General features: G+C 31.8%; 1 protein-coding gene across 1 annotated transcript in view; it reads left to right on the plus strand.

The window, feature by feature from the left end:
* The window catches only part of LOC127715799 (myb-like protein X), a 46,194-nt gene that overhangs the window by 14,666 nt on the left and 13,962 nt on the right, over positions 1–17,566 (plus strand). Inside the window, exons 5-10 of the mRNA XM_052221938.1 lie at positions 1,903–2,034; positions 3,102–3,260; positions 7,046–7,161; positions 10,975–11,107; positions 12,389–12,397; positions 13,557–13,954. Of these exons, the coding sequence (XP_052077898.1) occupies positions 1,903–2,034; positions 3,102–3,260; positions 7,046–7,161; positions 10,975–11,107; positions 12,389–12,397; positions 13,557–13,954 (947 nt within the window). The remainder of the gene's footprint in view (positions 1–1,902; positions 2,035–3,101; positions 3,261–7,045; positions 7,162–10,974; positions 11,108–12,388; positions 12,398–13,556; positions 13,955–17,566) is intronic.

Genomic DNA, 17,566 nt, shown 5'->3' on the forward strand with positions numbered 1-17,566 from the left:
ATGTTTGTCGAATTAATATTTTACTGATTGTCGATAATTTCGATCAATACAAAACAACATGATTTTTCAAACAAGGACACGCAGGGACATAAGGACAAAAGTCAAACTTATATGACAATCACTCCTTTTCCTGATATGGTTTTTATATTTTAGTTCTGTTCGGTTATATCAGCTCTTTAAAGTTTGTATAGTTTTATGGATTTTCTGCATCACTTAAGAAACATTCATTGTCGGAATACGACCAACAACGATTTGTAGCTAATAATATTTAAAGAATAATAATAATTTGGTTTTAGTAGTTATCAACACTGTTTTTATTTGCGTTCAAATCACTGTAATAATTATTTTGTTGTATGAATGACGTCGCGTGAATTTCATTAGTACATTGACGCGGATAGATATGCAAAAACGAAACCTCTGCATAGTCATATGAGGTATCCGATTTATACTTTCACCGACCGGTTGCTTACTTATAATCAGGGTGTTGTTCGTCTGATCTCAATTTTCATTGGTCAAAAGTCAATTGTTACGTCAATTTTTCTTGCTTTCCTTTACATTTGCAATTAGTAGACGTCACGAAAAAAATCAACCTTGTATAATGACGTCACATAGAAAGAATACATCTTTTTGCAGATCATAAGCGTTGTTCAATTATCGTCTAAAATCATATATAAAGAAACAGATTCCACCATCAAACCTCGTGCAATACGATATTTTTCGCCTCTTGATAATTACTACTGGTAAATTTTTAAAAATATTTAACAAGTAACTTTACAATATCATAATGCTAGGTTTAATCTTCGGGGGGAAAAGGGGAAGTAAGGGGGTGAAGTGATTCGATCCTTTTGTGGTAGAGGTACGCATCTGGGACATGAAACACCCCACCCTTTTCATATATTTTGAATAATAAAAACTCATACCCATCATATATTTTTGACAACAAAAATATAACTATAGCTATCAAGAATACGCTATTTCGTGGAGTGATAAATAAATTTGACAAAAATCGGATGCGTGATTTACGACAGTGGGTGTAATGGCATCTGTGACAAAATAACTTCTCGTTTGTTTCAGATACTCATGATTTAATCAGAAACATCCTTACACATTCATGTTAATTTCTTGACCTTATCATATATCACGAAGCTGGAAATAGTGACCTATCCAGTGGCTCGTCCTTACCACTCATCAATAGCCCCCTTTTCCCCTAGGGAAATCGCTCAATTTACCAATTCTGATAAGACATCCACTTTTATTAAAAAAAAATGAACATATCACTAATAAACAGTTTTGTATGCCTAACACTAATTTTAAACAGGATAGAAAGTATGTATATCCATATTATTTGAAATAGTAAGGCCGATACTTTTATAGACAAATAGTTATTTAGTTTTTGATAATTTACTTCTCTAATGTTTTCAAAACCATTTCATTTATATGTTATGATATAAGTATTTGTTTTTATTTAACTTCAGCTAATATTAATAGAATGAAATCGAGTTGCATCCCAATATTCTCGAAATGACGATGAACTGTGATTTTGTTACCAGCTAAGACATAATAATCTTTAATATTACTTAAATGAAATTTAACATTTATGTGATATAAAGATGTAGTAACTGGCTATGCATGAACAATTCTAGTGATGCTTCATCTGCTCTGTAGTTGTTTTGCTAATCAAATATCGTATTTTTCACCACTCTACCTTTAGTACTGAAATGCATTCAAAGAATTGATATTACAAGTCAAGCGGAATATTTTATACATAATTTGATTTAGCGCCAGTAACGACATATGCACATACATGTAAAGTGAAATTCAGTTTCTTCGGAAAGGAAGTTTAATACATTTGCACATCATACAGTGATACTACAAATTTATAATGATAACGTATATTTTCAGGTTCTACGCAACTTTCTGTTGGTGTATATGAAAGGATTATTCTGTTGCCAACAGCATCTACATTTACTTTTGCTACCCTTTGTGCAGATAAATCAACAGCGGCCGAAAGGACACATGTTGCGATAAAAGATGGTATTCTTATTCACTCATTAACGAACTGAAATTGAAAAGTATCTTTAGATATACATTTTCTTGACATTTAATAAATAAGCATATGATCCAAATGAGGAAAACTGTACCAAAACATCAAACCTCTCCATCAATTGTGTATATAATAGGTGACATGGCTTGCCAGAGAGACATACGATTGTACAAACATTCTTTGGGGTACCACTTTTCCTGTTTCCAGTGCCTCGTTACTGGCATGACTTAAATGATGCATTTTGTTTGAACATGCTTAACTAATTACCAGAAAAAAAGTGTTAACAAAAGTACTAAAGTCCAAGTTATATTAAAAAAAGTCCGTAATACCTAACTAAACCAGATGCTCGACTATATCAACCAACGGAACGAAGGAAAACAACTTTCATACTCCTTAGTTGGGACTTGCATTTTAGAAAAAAACAACTGAAAAAGGTGTACTTCTTCCAAATTTTCAATAAATCCTTTTTCAGCTAAATATGAAAAAGTTTTAAAATGAAAGGTGTTATAATAACACTAACTTAAAATACAAAAAATATAAGTTGTTTATGTCTAGATATTTACTACATGGTATAACAAACTATTGTTATTTCATTCAGTTATTAATTTCCCAAAATAATTTTGGTAAAACAAAAAACTTAACGTTCAGAATACCAAAATGATATAGATTTTTTAAATATACTATTAATCTAATGATACTCATAAAGTCCATATTTGGCTCCTTTTAATATATGTCTTATTCTAAATTATGTTAAATGTTTCATTACAATACTTGACTAAGAGAAACGAAGAAAGCACTGAAATGAAATTCATTTTAAATTAAAGAAAGAAAGAAAAAAAAATCAGATGTTCTTGAAGAACTATTAGTCTTGTACAAATGGCCATAGAGAAGAATTGAATATACAATGCTTAAAAACGAAACATTATGCTTACATAACTTGTCTGTTCCATTCATAGACTGCACAAGAAAGTTGAAGATAGTTTTAAGTATATGACATATTAGCTAAGACGTTAGTTTTGTAACAACACCACATATGCTTGATACTGTTGTGTTTCAGGAACTGAAGACAATGCGGCGATTACATGTCCGACGTCAATACATGGGACATTTTCGTACAGTGATACAACTTGCACAAGTACTTTTCTAGACGTGTGTTCCACCCTTACACAGTTTTACTTCAATTATACTGTTTGTGCTGATGAACAAATATTTTCTGGTAAATTCAAATTTATTATTTTATTTATATGATATCTTTATTGAGATTTATCATAATATAGGTCTTCAAGTACTTATAAGACATGGCTATCACATTAGTGGGTTTGAACGATCTGGTGAATGTTTATCGAGACAAGGTCCTCCGATGTACCAAATGTAGTGTCATTTTCAAGTATTTATAAAACATGGCTTTGACATTAGTGGGTTTGAACGTTCTGGTGAAGGTTTATCGAGACAAGGTCTTCAGATGTACCAAATGTAGTGTCATTTTCATTTTCTCACAGGATCGATACAGTTGCTAGTAAAATGCCAGTTCCTAAGGGTATCATCAGTACAATAGACAGTGCTTTGGTGTTGACGTAACTTTTTACATACCTTTGTTGTAAATTTACACTGTTTTAAGAAACTAAGGTTCCAACTCTGTAAGGCAAAGTATTATTTAGGTACAAATGGCTTTTTCGGTCCTATTTGGTCATATAACTCCTCAGGCGATAAATTATTTATACATCCTCGGCTTTCAAATTATTTGGTTTTAGTGTTCTTGGTGAAGGTACAGAGAAGTACATCGAACGAACCATGTTGATAAAATGGAAAACATATATAAAAATTTAACATACTGACACTTTCTAAACATTGTATCAAAAGTTTAATCCAATGGCCTTCGTTCATAACAGCTTGGTTGGATAGATCTAAGTCTTTGCAAATGCTGAATATCAATATAAAAATGAACTTAAAAAAATCGGCTTGAATAGTTGGACAGAAAAACATGTTACAGTTAATCTGTCTCAGTGTCTAGGAGTATACATTAATATGAAGTAAACCTTCTTGTTTCTGTGGTATCTCGACGCATGATGAACAACACACAGATTAAAACAAAAACAATTATAGGCATTAAAACACCCAACATAGCATTATGGAAATATTCATTGAGCTACGACAACCTTACGACAATCCCAAAAGGAAATGAGTTCCTTCTCAAACAATGTTTTGCTGAAAATATAAACAAATCAAGTTAGAAAATAACTCCAGTAGAAAAATTAAGTTAAATTTTTTGTCTTGTCTTTGGAAATGTGTTGTTTTCATTTTTTCTCTTTTTTGAGATAAGAAGGAGCATTATTATAACCCATTGTCATATCTGTTGTTTGTTGAAATGCCCTTTGACTTAATTAATATATCAAGAACAAAGTCTGCATATTGAAAATAATTCAAAAATTTTAATGAGTAGAATTGGTGTTGCTCTTACCAAACATAACCTTTCTGAAACCTATTTACAAAATACATGTAGTCACTTTCTAATATTTCTTAGAGTCCGATTGATAATGTGACGTTCAAGTAGAATATTTGGTGTAAAAATGAAAAGTTTTAAAGGGGCATTAGCTGTCAAATTCATGTTCAACGATTTGACTCAAAATTTCATATTTGGTTGATAACATACTAAAACTTATATCCAAATTACAAAAAGTCTAAAATAAGCAATTAACAATGCATACACTCGATAATATGTATCAGCATTTCGTGTATATTTAAGTCTAGACGCCATCTAATTGACCATCGAGATGACCTCCGAAGACTACCGACGAGCATATAACCAGATATAAACATAAATATAAATATAAGTAGATAGCGAGCACGTGCAATTGGATTATTCTAAGTCTGCTTGGTTTCATGTTATAGATAAAAAAAAATAATATGTTAATCATCGTTTTTACCTGTATAAGAATGATTTTTTTGTGGATCTAATCAGTCAACGAAATGGTTCATCCGTTTGCCACTTTCAATATTGACATGCCTTTCCTTTTAATAGCTAAGCACGCATAATACATGTGTAATCCGTCACCAGGAGAGGTGATAAACTGTAGGTCACATGAATACGGATTCAATTGAGGTTGAATTATTGACTTACAAGTCAATAATACATCAGCGATGTTTTTGAGCTAATTTTGACAAATTTGGGCAAAACTGACTGCTTCTAACGAAATATTATTTTTAAATTCCGCTTTTATCAATACTTATAACAAAGAGAATCGTATTTTAATTTTTGTGTAATCGTAGCCCTTTAATATGACTGAAAATTGTTGACTGTGATTGAGAAGACCAATCATTATAAAATATTTTTATATGCATGTTTATGTACTATAGTCTTCTTAAATTTGAATTAATAGTTTTCTAAAACATCTTCGTTGGTTGTTGACTGATGTTTCAGATGGATAAGTTGACTCAATGTTGAATCCAGCAATCAAAATAAAACATTGAATATACATCGGGATACTATTTGAGGCTTTTTAAATACGTTTATCTGGTGTAATGTAAAATCACTGTACTTTTATTTTTTTGGCTTGTTAGACTTTCACTTACATTCGTTAGTTTACTGGTAATTTGTTAAAAATATACCATTTAAAATCTCATGGTCAAATACAAATACATATTATAACGATGATGCATGTAAATGTGTCGTTCGTGTCTGCGAATCTATGTAATTTAGTATTTGAGAGTTATGAAGTGTTTGATAATGATATATATAATACTTAATAGATGTATAATTACATTTAAAGGGGCATTAACTGCCAATTTGATTTCAACAAATTTGACGCAAACTCTTTAATTAGACTAATAACATACTAAAACATTTAACAAAGTTCAATAGGAAACAATAAACAATGCATGCAAACGTATTAAATTATCAGCATTTCGTGCGCATTTTCGGATTTGATGATATTTAATTAACTATTGAGATGACAACGGAAAACATCCGATTGTCTAACGACCCGAGTTAATAATATAATTTGTAGTAAAGCATGTGCAGTAATATAATGACGAAAGTCTGTTCGATTACATGTCATAGATTCAATGTTGAAATTTTTTTTTTTTTTTTTAAATTAACATGCTGAGTACATGCGCAGCCAATCTCCAACTAAGAGTCAAATAAATGATTACATGCAAACGTATTCGACTAATGTAGAATTAATGTCTTCCTAAACTATTGCCGTCTTATTGCAAGTATAGGCAACAATAATTAAAGGACTTCATTAACAGGGGTGTGCTCCTAACACAAAAAAAAAACTATCCAACAGAGTTATGAGGAAGTACGGCTCAAATTAAAACTACATACGTTTTACGGTTACTATCATGATTCGGTTCGGCGATACGATGTATTGGCGGCTGAATCCACTAACTACTTGTTTTCGCGGTCTAAATAAGATACCAGTATAGTCGTCTGATCTCCAATTTAATCCTTTTACCGATTGTTTTTTACTCATGTTGTCTGAGTGTGAATTTGCATGGTAGGTCATGCATGCGTAACAGGATACGCTTACTCTGTCGACGCACCTGGTCTCGCTCCCTGGAGTTCATGCGAATCCCTCAGTTTTTGTTTGTTGCCTTAATTTGTCTCTTATTAATCGTTTTACGAAATTTTATAACATCGGTAACCTAGTGTCGCTTTTATTTACCGCTGCTAAAATTGCATGAATCGATAAAGAAGACAAATCAAGGTAACAAACAAGCACTGAGGGATGGCCTTATCTTGGCTAAAGTTGGGTAACCCATGACCTGCCAGCATAAGGTAAGATAAAGAGCAGCAATACACGTACTTTTTAAAAAATTTAACATACAGTTATTGCGTATTTTTTTATGAGATTGTTGTGTAACAAACGCCAACTAAAGATCATTTGCCAATGTACAAAATAGTGAAGATGTTTAATTTTTTTGTTGGTATTATAGCGGTTGACTTTCTATCATAGAAACAGCATACTATATAGTTATTGAATATTCTTTTATATGTTTTAGCTGGAGGTCAGTTACTATGTGTGTATAGTAGTACCAGTAGCAATAACAACTACCTCACTCTATACAACAAAGATGCATCGCCTGATGGTACAACTAATTATCAGTATGCCTGTTTAGTAAGTAATCATTTACATAGTTGTCCACTAAAGCAAATGTGTTGTTGATATAAGCGATACGTCTATTTTTGCTATTGTTAGTTTCTGGATCCACTAGTATGGTAGGAATTGTCAGGTACACTTAAATTCATCACCGTTTTAGTGGGGTTTACGGTATGTTTTAATATTTATTTAAATTTGAAGTAGATTTTGTTTAAGTTACTTTGTTGTTTCATTTGGGCATTCTTTAGAACATTAAATCTAATATTTATAAGCTTGTGTCTGGTTACTTTGTTTTATATATATATATGTGTGTAGGACTCTGAACCGCGATGGTACTCCGAACCGCGACGGTCACGCTGAGGTACGATAGTTTGACACTGAAGTGCGTTTTTTATCACGCTGAAGTGCGATGGTGGCATTGTGACACTATCTTGTTGATAGCTACGCCGAAGTGCGATGGTGGTAACGCTGAAGTGCGATGGTCTACACAAACTACATTTGCAATGTTTTTCATGTCGAGGTAGAAGTCAATGTGTATGTTAATTGATAAGGGGCTTAAAAAATTTTAATACTACGCGAAACGGGGAGGATTTTTTGGTGGATAGGCGAAAGTCAACCTCCTGCAGCGATTTTTCTTTCGAAATCTACAAAAGGTTCTGTTTTACGTACGATGGAGCGTGACATTCTCTTAAATACATACAGGTCTGCAGACAAACTCTTTTCATTATGATATTAAGGTAAAAGAGGAACTCATGAGAGAAACAACGTATAGATAAAATGCTAATGCAGAATTATGTCCACATGTAGAAAATCGAAGACAGCGATCTCTCATTTAGTATGAAACTGTAATTAAGGACAGCCATAGACAATAATGAATGTAAGTTTATATACTAACTATTAATAAATCTACTTTTCATGATACTTGCACGTCTGTATAGATTTTAAACTAACAATCATGCGTCAAATAGACCATCGCACATCAGCGAACGGACCATCGCACTTCGGCACAGACCATCGCACTTCAGCATGACCATCGTACTTCAGCGTCCCCATCGCACCTCCGAGTCCTACATGTATATATGACTGTCTACGTTTATATTGTTTAATAGTGTATTGTATTAAATAAGATTACATGAATTTAACTAAGAACCATCTTGAACTTGCTGTGCATTTTTAGTCTTAGTAAAGTCTATAGAGATGTTCAAGAAACGTTCACGTGCCTCGTCAATATTTTGTCATTCCGTTTTATTCTAGAACAGATATGTTTTTTTTTCTAACCAACAACTAGAAAATGGACATTTAGTGTTCTAGTCATGTATTTATTTTGTATTGTTATTAAACAGCAAATGTCAATGAATTTGGAGTATTTTGTCTAAGTATATAAAGCCTATCGTATTTTCATGGAGAAATATATGTGAATGTACACACAACAAAATCAAGCCATGTAAATGTTGATATAGAAATCCGGTATATAATAAGTGAAGCTTTTAATATACACAACCTGAGAATAAGTTCATTAGAAATAATCAAACACCTGTTATTATAACCAGTGTCCCTGATAGACAAAGCAGTTAGTGACATACGAAAATATCTTTTTGAAAGATCATCACATGGAACTGCCAAATTAAAATGCAACCGGTTTAAATAACTTTATAAATAAGTAAACTCACGCTTCTTATCTAGTATAAATGTTCATTTCGCGTAAAGGATTAAAGGATCTTATGTGCAGCTTCGGTACATTTACTGTTTATGGAATGTTGAATTATTCGCAACACTAAGGTCTTTCTACTCAAATGTTTCTGGAATTTTCTATTTTGAATGCTCTTCAATTTCGTACATGATTTAGTCTTCGAACAGTTTTGAGTGTCACTGATGAGTCTTATGTACATGACACCCGCGTCTGCCGTGTAAAATTAAAAGCTTGTAATTTTAATGAGTTTTTACAACCACTGCTTCAATGCAACTTCTGGTGGACATTTCATTCTCGATAGTATCGCCTGCCCGGTAGTCTGCACTTGTGTGCTGACATGAAATATCATTGATATGTTCATTTTTTTAGCTCACCTGGCCCACAGGGCCAAGTGAGCTTTTCTCATCACTTGGCGTCCGTCGTCCGTTGTCGTCGTCGTCGTCGTCCGTCGTCGTCCGTCATCGTTAACTTTTACAAAAATCTTCTCCTCTGAAACTACTGGGCCAAATTTGACTAAACTTGGCCACAATCATAATTGGGGTATCTAGTTTTAAAAATGTGTCCGGTGACCCGGCCAACCAACCAAGATGGCCGCCATGGCTAAAAATAGAACATAGGGGTAAAATGTAGATTTAGGCTTATATCTCTGAAACCAAAGCATTTAGAGCAAATCTGTCACGGTTAGAATTGTTTATCAGGTCAAGATCTATCTGCCCTGAAATTTTCAGATGAATCGGACAACCTGTTGTTGGGTTGCTGCCCCTGAATTGGTAATTTTAAGGAAATTTTACCGTTTTTGGTTATTATCTTGAATATTATTATAGATAGAGATAAACTGTAAACAGCAATAATGTTCAGCAAGGTAAGATCTACAAATAAGTCAACTTGACCAAAATGGTCAGTTGACTCCTTGAGGAGTTATTGCCCTTTATAGTCAATTTTTAACCATTTTTCGGAAATTTTTGTAATCTTTTACAAAAATCTTCTCCTCTGAAACTACTAAGACAAATTTAACCAAATTTGTCCACAATCATCATTGTCCGATGACCCCGCCCGCGAACCAAGATGGCCGACATGGCTAAAAATAGTACATAGGGTAAAATACAGTTTTTGGCTCATATCTCTGAAACCAAAGCATTTAGAGCAAATCTGATGGGATAAAATTGTTCATTAGGTCAAGATCTATCTGCCCTGAAATTTTCAGACCAATCAGGCAGCACGTTGTTGGGTTGCTAAACCTGAATTGGTAATTTTAAGAAAATTTTGCAGCTTTTGGTTATTATCTTGAATATTATTATAGATAGAGATAAACTGTAAACAGCAATAATGTACAGCAAAGTTAGATCTACAAATAAGTCAATATGACCAAAATTGTTAATTGACCCCTTAAGGAGTTATTGCCCTTTATAGTCAATATTTTACAATTTTCATAAATTTTGTAAATTTTTGTAATTTTGTACAAAATATTTTCCACTGTAACTACCGGGCCAAGTTCATTATAGATAGAGATAATAGTAAGGAGCAAGAATGTTCAGTAAAGTAAGATCTACAAACACATCACCATCACCAAAACACAATTTTGTCATGAATCCATCTGAGTCCTTTGTTTAATATGCACATAGACCAAGGTGAGCGACACAGGCTTTTTAGAGCCTCTAGTCTATATATTTACTGTTTGTGGAATACTGAAATACTTGAAATCTTAGGTTTTTCTACCCTCAGGTAAAGATAACCTAAGCCTTATTTGGTACAACTTTTTAGAATTTTCGGTTTTAAATGCTCTTCAACACCGTATGTAGTTTACCCTGCCAACTTCTTTGATTCGATATTAACTAATGAGTCGTGTATAGACGAAACGAGCGTCTAGAGTACAAAATCATAAGCCTGGTATTTTTGATGAGTTTTAATGTTGCAGCTGCATGAAAAACAGACTTTACTGTGTGTCCATCATTTGAAAAGTCCATCATTACCCCAAAATCAATGGAGCATATCTTATTTTGTAATAATTGTAAAGTGCTACCAAACTGTATTTAAAAAGAAAAAAATGTGCATTAAATGAGTTTCAGAAATCTATTGCGGTAGATATTCGTAGCAACTATTGTAGGTGATAGATGTTTCTATAAATCATTATTACTATTTAGGTATATTCAACTTCTGGTACCATTGTATCAGCATCTATAAATCCAAAGGAGTGTTTTGATAGTACACTTCAAACTCCAACATCAACAGCACACCCGGATGGTGTTACAAGAACTTTCACAAATTATGGAGATTGTAAGTATGTTATAAAATTACAAATACAGTATCAGCAGAATATTATAATTTAAGCATAATGTTATATAATTAGGTATATGTACCTCATGATTTAAGTAATTCGTAGAATAATTCATATGTACTGATGATTTGTCTTGGTAACAATGTTTTGTATGCGATGTTTCTTTTAATATTTAAAAAAAGTGTAGTCTTCTTTACAAAAAAAAACAATGTTTTATGTATTAGTGCTGAAAATCAGTATTGCTATTTAGGTATATTCAACTTCTGGTACCATTGTAACAGCATCTATCAATCAGAAGGAGTGTTTTGATAGTACACTTCAAACTCCTATATCAACTGCACATCCATTGGCTTCCTAAGTTTTGGATCGCAAATATCGGAAAAAGGTTATGCAAGCAACAATTGCGGGCGTCGTATTCGTTTATTTGGTTCAAACATACTAGAACACACCCGCGATATCGCGGGCATTTAGAGCGTGGTTGAAGTATGCAAACTGTTGTGGGATGAATTTGGGTAAAACAAATTATGACTGGAGAATTTCAGGAAAGGTATCAGAAGTCATAGGTACTTTTGGACAGGACAATTTATTTTAGCCCTCCCCCTTTTTTTCCAAAATCCGTTATTTTGTTTTCTATTAATTTCTAAAAATAAACACTATAGATAACGTGTATTTGCTATTTATTATCAATTCCAAGGTAAACATCAACGGCGTTCACTGATATATTATATAGAGAGTCTCCATATCATATATCAGTGACCGCCGTAGATAGTAAACTTGGAATTGATAGTAAAGAGCAAATTCATTTTATTTATAGTAGATTTATGTTCATAGTATACAGAAAAATTCGAAAAATAATTTTCCTGTCCCCAAGTACCTATTATGTATAATTTTAAACAGCCCTAAACGGAAGTCATGATTATTACTTAAAAGTCCGTCCGATGACGCCTTTATTTTCGTTTTCCTCCCAAAATACCCCAAACGGAATAATCATAAGCGAGGATGACAAATGCAACATGCATGGTACCTTTAGGACACAGAGGCATGATGATTAATTTATTGTGGAAGGAGAAGATGCGACACACAAAATGAGGTCTTCTCGTTTAATAGTAAAGATTCTATTCAACGTACAAAGCGATATGATGATAGAAAAGAGAGGCGAAAGATACTAAAGGGATATTCAAACTCGCAAGTCTTTTCATAACTTTTCTTATTGTAATTTTCATTTACCAGGAACGATAAACGAATTGATATTAAATTGATTTTTTTATTTCTTATTTCAGCTGTATGTTGTAAGTATAAGTTTTTATCAATTCTCTCCAACAATTTTTTCCAAGCATTTCACCAATTTACCTGTAATCCAATATCATTTGTATGCAGTTTACAAATAGATTTTTCGAGTTCGTATACGCGACATACATGTAAGAAATGCCTACCAGTTAAGAGCATTTGGTATTCCGTTCTCTTTAAGAGTACTTATGGCCTAATGTTTTCCCATTCTCAGCTGTTTTTATACTTCTCCTGATGTTGGTATATGCGTATATACTGATGATTTTGACTTCTTTTGTGAAATGACAACTTGGCTTCGATTTGTTATTCCTTCTTACATTGATAACTTGAATTTTCGACACGTCACTACTCAAAATAACCTTATAATACAACGTTTGAGGCTAGGGCAACTTATCAGGAGATATAAGCAGTTGTAACTCATCATTGTTTTCCGTTTCAACAAGACAGGGATTTATGATTTTAAAATTCTAAAAGTCATTTGAATGTTTTATTTTCTCTTCAAACTGCTTGTTTACAATGTTTTAATCATGAAACATGCGCAGGCATTGTTGTACAGTATGTTAACACTTCTGTTTTGCCTATAATATTATTCATAATATATCGTAATAGTAACAAATAAGGCATAAATGATGAATGGAACATTTTTTTTATATTGAATCTGTTCAACATGCACTGAAAGGGTTTACCAGTACCTTCCTTTAAAACATACAAAATCTAAAATAGCAGCTAATATTTGTAAGTTTTCTGACATACACACAGTAATACCGAACTGTGCTAGTCCACCTTCAAACTGACTGGAGCTTAAGTGATATTAGTAAAGACCAATATACGAAGTAAACGTACCAGGCGGATTATTAATTTAGTATTTCAAAAGGTACAAATTCAGCTATTTTAACGCAATTCTCTAATGAAACTTTGAAATCCGCTAGCCAAATTTGAAACTTTGATTTGTTAATTAAGTTATTATTCGGTTCTTTAATTACACACAAGATATCATTAATTGAGTGCATTTTTATCAGTTTCAGTTGAGTTAATAGCAATAGAAAAATGTCAAAAGCAAACATGTCACTTTTCAATTTTCTTTCTTTCTTTCTTTCTTGCTTTCTTTTTTTTTTTTTTTTTTTTTTTTTTTGTTGTTGTTGTTGTTGTTGTTGTGTTTAGCATCTTTGGTATTCATAAAACATCATCTTCTCATGATATATGTTATTGATCAGTATTATGTATTACATTCAGATCCATCGTCGACGACATCCACCAATTTATTATGGCTGTATATATTAATAGCAATTATTATTATTCTAATAATAATTGCTATAATAATATTGATTTGCTATCTGAAACGTAAGAAGAAACGAAAAGAACAAAAAAAAGCAGATGAAGAATCGTTGCATCCATCTGAATCAGAAGAAGAAGAAAAGAGACATGATGAAGAACAGAAACGAGAAGAACAAAAACGTGAATCGAGCCCCATTCCAGTGAAGGATGAGGACAGGACTTCTATAGACTCTGGAATTCAACAGGATAAGAAAGATGAAGAGAAAACCAAGAAAGTGGTAATAGTGAGTGTGACTGTAGTTCTTTCTTTAATACTATAGTTTTTGTGTGATATGTATCTACATAGTTTGATGCTAGAATTAAAATCATATAGACATTTCAAATTAGAAAACTAACACAATAAACTTTATTTGAACACTTTCTTTAATCTTTGGATTAAAACTTAAGTGTGTGCTTTTCTGTAATTTCTACTGCTTTTTTGTAATAAAATTTATATCTTAATTTGAACATATAGAATTGTTAGTTAGAATATTCATTCCCTGAAAAATGAAAAAAATTGTTACAAGTAATAGATATTGGTAAAATGAAATATTAGAGTCGAATAAAGAGAATTTAGTAAAAGGAGTGAGAGTGGGTAGTATTGTTTCCGATGCCTTGTGCATTAAATTCGTCAAGTTTTACTTCGATTTACCTGACAATATAAATGTACCAAAGCAACCAGAATCAATTTTTGTTTTAAACTTATACCTAAAATTACTCTAATCTAAATCTCAATTGCTGACTTTTTTTTACTCGGCCTTTATTACATAACACAAGGAATCATATAATTCAATACAATGACCTCTATTACTGACACACAAGGAATCGGATCAATCAATACATTGACCTCTATTACATAACATACAATGAATCTGATTATTAAATACAGTAATCTTTATTTCATGATATCCTTCAAAAGTTGGTTGATCTGACGTCCATAATAAGACTATTTCCAAAGTTAGGACTTGAACATTAATAAATCAATTTTGTAATTTAATCCAGAAAATTTAATTCTCATGAAATTCAGATTGTTAACTGGAAATGTGAAGGATATTCATCTGCAAATTGCATGTTAGATTTTACCTGAACAATTGTCAATCAAAAGTCCATAGAACGATTGAATCTTTTCTTCTTGGTTTAAATACACAAAATTAGCTTCTCTATCAACAAGGTATTCAATATAAAAAACGATTGAAATTAAAAAGGAAAGCTTTAACAAGTGCTTCAATATTTTCTTTTTAAAGTTATAGCCATGATTTAAAGACAAAATTGTTTAAACTTTATCGATAAATAGTTGTTAAATTCAAACACAAAGTTTATGATTTAAAACCATTAGACTTATTCAATAATGTCGGATAATAGTGAAACAGATTACCAAGGTGACGTTCATCACAATAGCGATTCAGAGGTATGTGAATGTTTATGTAAATTTAATCTATGAATATATTTATGTATACTTGTTATTAAGTTTAATTGATTATTCTAAAACGTGAATATCGTGGTTTTGGTATTCTTAACGGTTCTTTGCTTTCTGTTCATACAAGCCTTTCATCATTTTATTTCAGTTCGTTCGAAAATTGTAAAAAAGCTTGTTTATGTAATTTCTACTTTCTGACGTTAAAAAACCGGCATTTCTTTCATCATAATGCATTTTGTTAAATTTCTACCTAGGGAATACCGGAAGCACTAAAACATGTCCGTAAACACAAATAAGTAAATTATTACAAAGATGAATATCTAAAATATGTCTTAACATTTGTATTATTGATATCAGTGGCACATAATGCACATGTGTACAATACTAATCATATGAATAAAATGAGTTGTTGTGTATTCATCAATGATACAAAACACAATAAAATCCAAAAGATTGCTGTATTTGTTAAATGTAACATGTAAATTCCATTCTTTACTTTCAATCATAGACATACTTTTCCAACAGTTTGTGAGTAAAGTACATCTTATTATAGTATTAGCAAAACCATGTCGTATGCGTATCTATCCGGCATGCTAATCAACTATATATGCGCGATAAGTCTACAAATTGGATCTTTCTTCATTACTTGTAAATAGGGATTAGAGGAACTGCTATTTATATGTAACACTATCTTATCTGACTATTGAATTAATTCAATTTAAAATGAAAGACGATAGATCATTAAAATCATATGACAATGAAATAATGAAGAATGACCTGCAATTAAATGGCTTTGGTCTCAAAATTACAAATCTTATCCAGTTTTCTTATATTTAGTCATACTGTAATTTGGACGATATTAATGACTGGTGCCACACACCTGGAAACACAGCCCCATGACAACATTGCATAACAACAGTTCACAAGAAGATACAATGCGAATCAATTAAACATTGTTTGCAATTCAGTTTCCTTTTAATAGATTCAATAAATTCACATCTAAATAGACAAGTTGTCCTTCATGAATTACATTGTCATTGTTGAAAAAGTAAATACAGAACAACTGTAAACTTTTACGAATCAAAATTTCAAAATTCACTGTTGTTTAAAGAGTGATAAATTTATTGAAACAACTTTCATTAGTAAATTTGTTCTCTGCTTAAATTTGATAAAGAATTGAAATGGTAAGGGAACATAATCTATATGAATATATTTCATCTATTGACCATTTTATTAAAAGGAGATAAGTTTTTGTTTTGTGTATAAATGTTTCACAACAAGATATATGGGAAACTTTATGAATCGGGAAAGTGGGGTAAGAATATTTATTTTAAAATAATAGTGTATGCATTTGCTTTTTTCAAACATGAATACATTTACTCGTGGCTGCATGTTGTACAATCCGGTTGTTCATCTCTTGGTAAAATTTTAACCAAGGGTTAAATATCATAACCATTGGTTAAAATTTAACCATAGGTTATTTTCTGTTGTTCATCCTGTGGTTAGATTTAACCCTTTGTTAAATCCTTGGTTAAATGATTCAGATTTAACCTTGCTTGGGACCTCTGTTAAAATTTTAATCAAGGAATAATTTTGTCTAAAAATACGATTCTCTGTTCATTACTAGATTGGAAAGGTCACTAAACGTTTGATACAACATATTCTTCTTTTTCTACGACCATTAGTCATCAAAATCTGATCAAAACTGATCAATTTAATAATTACGTTTTACAGTCTTTCCCCCTTTTTTGCATCGAGGTTTACGTCTACCTATCATACATGTTCAAATCGACATTTTTTTTTACCCTGTCATCTTCTATGTTAATAAACAAACTTATGCAGCAAAATTAAACATTTTTAGTAAGATAATGTATTTATCTACATAATCAAATAATTTACGATCAACGCGTCTTTTCAAACAAAAGGTGCTCTCTGTCACGTCCGCGTTGCTGTTGTTCTATTTAATGAACTTAGACGCTAAAAAGCGCATTGTTTTTATAAGAAATCATATTTATTGACCAAAAAAAAGTGTACATAATCCTTATTTTGATAAAAATGAACATTCAATGAAAATTTAACCATGGGTTACGTAACCAAGGATTAAAAAGAAGTTGAACAACGGAATTGTAACCCTTGGTTACGTAACTCTCTGTTAAAAGATTTAACCTGGGTTATATTTAACCAAGGGTTATATTTAACCTAGAAATGAACAACCGGGCCCTGGTATTAAGTATCAATGTGCATAATTTAACAAGAGTTCATCACTAAAGTTTACGATTATGTTTCATATGAATAAATGGAGTTTTGGGATATTTCATGTTCATAGTACTCAAATTCGGTCCCTAATTTATTGTATTTACTTATGATAAAAAATATACCATTGTTATCTCAATTGCATGTTTCCACTATACGGACTTCAGTTACCGACGTGTGCATTTGA

Source organism: Mytilus californianus, unplaced genomic scaffold (genome assembly GCF_021869535.1).
Source record: "Mytilus californianus isolate M0D057914Y unplaced genomic scaffold, xbMytCali1.0.p SCAF_9, whole genome shotgun sequence".
Lineage (NCBI taxonomy): Eukaryota > Metazoa > Mollusca > Bivalvia > Mytilida > Mytilidae > Mytilus > Mytilus californianus.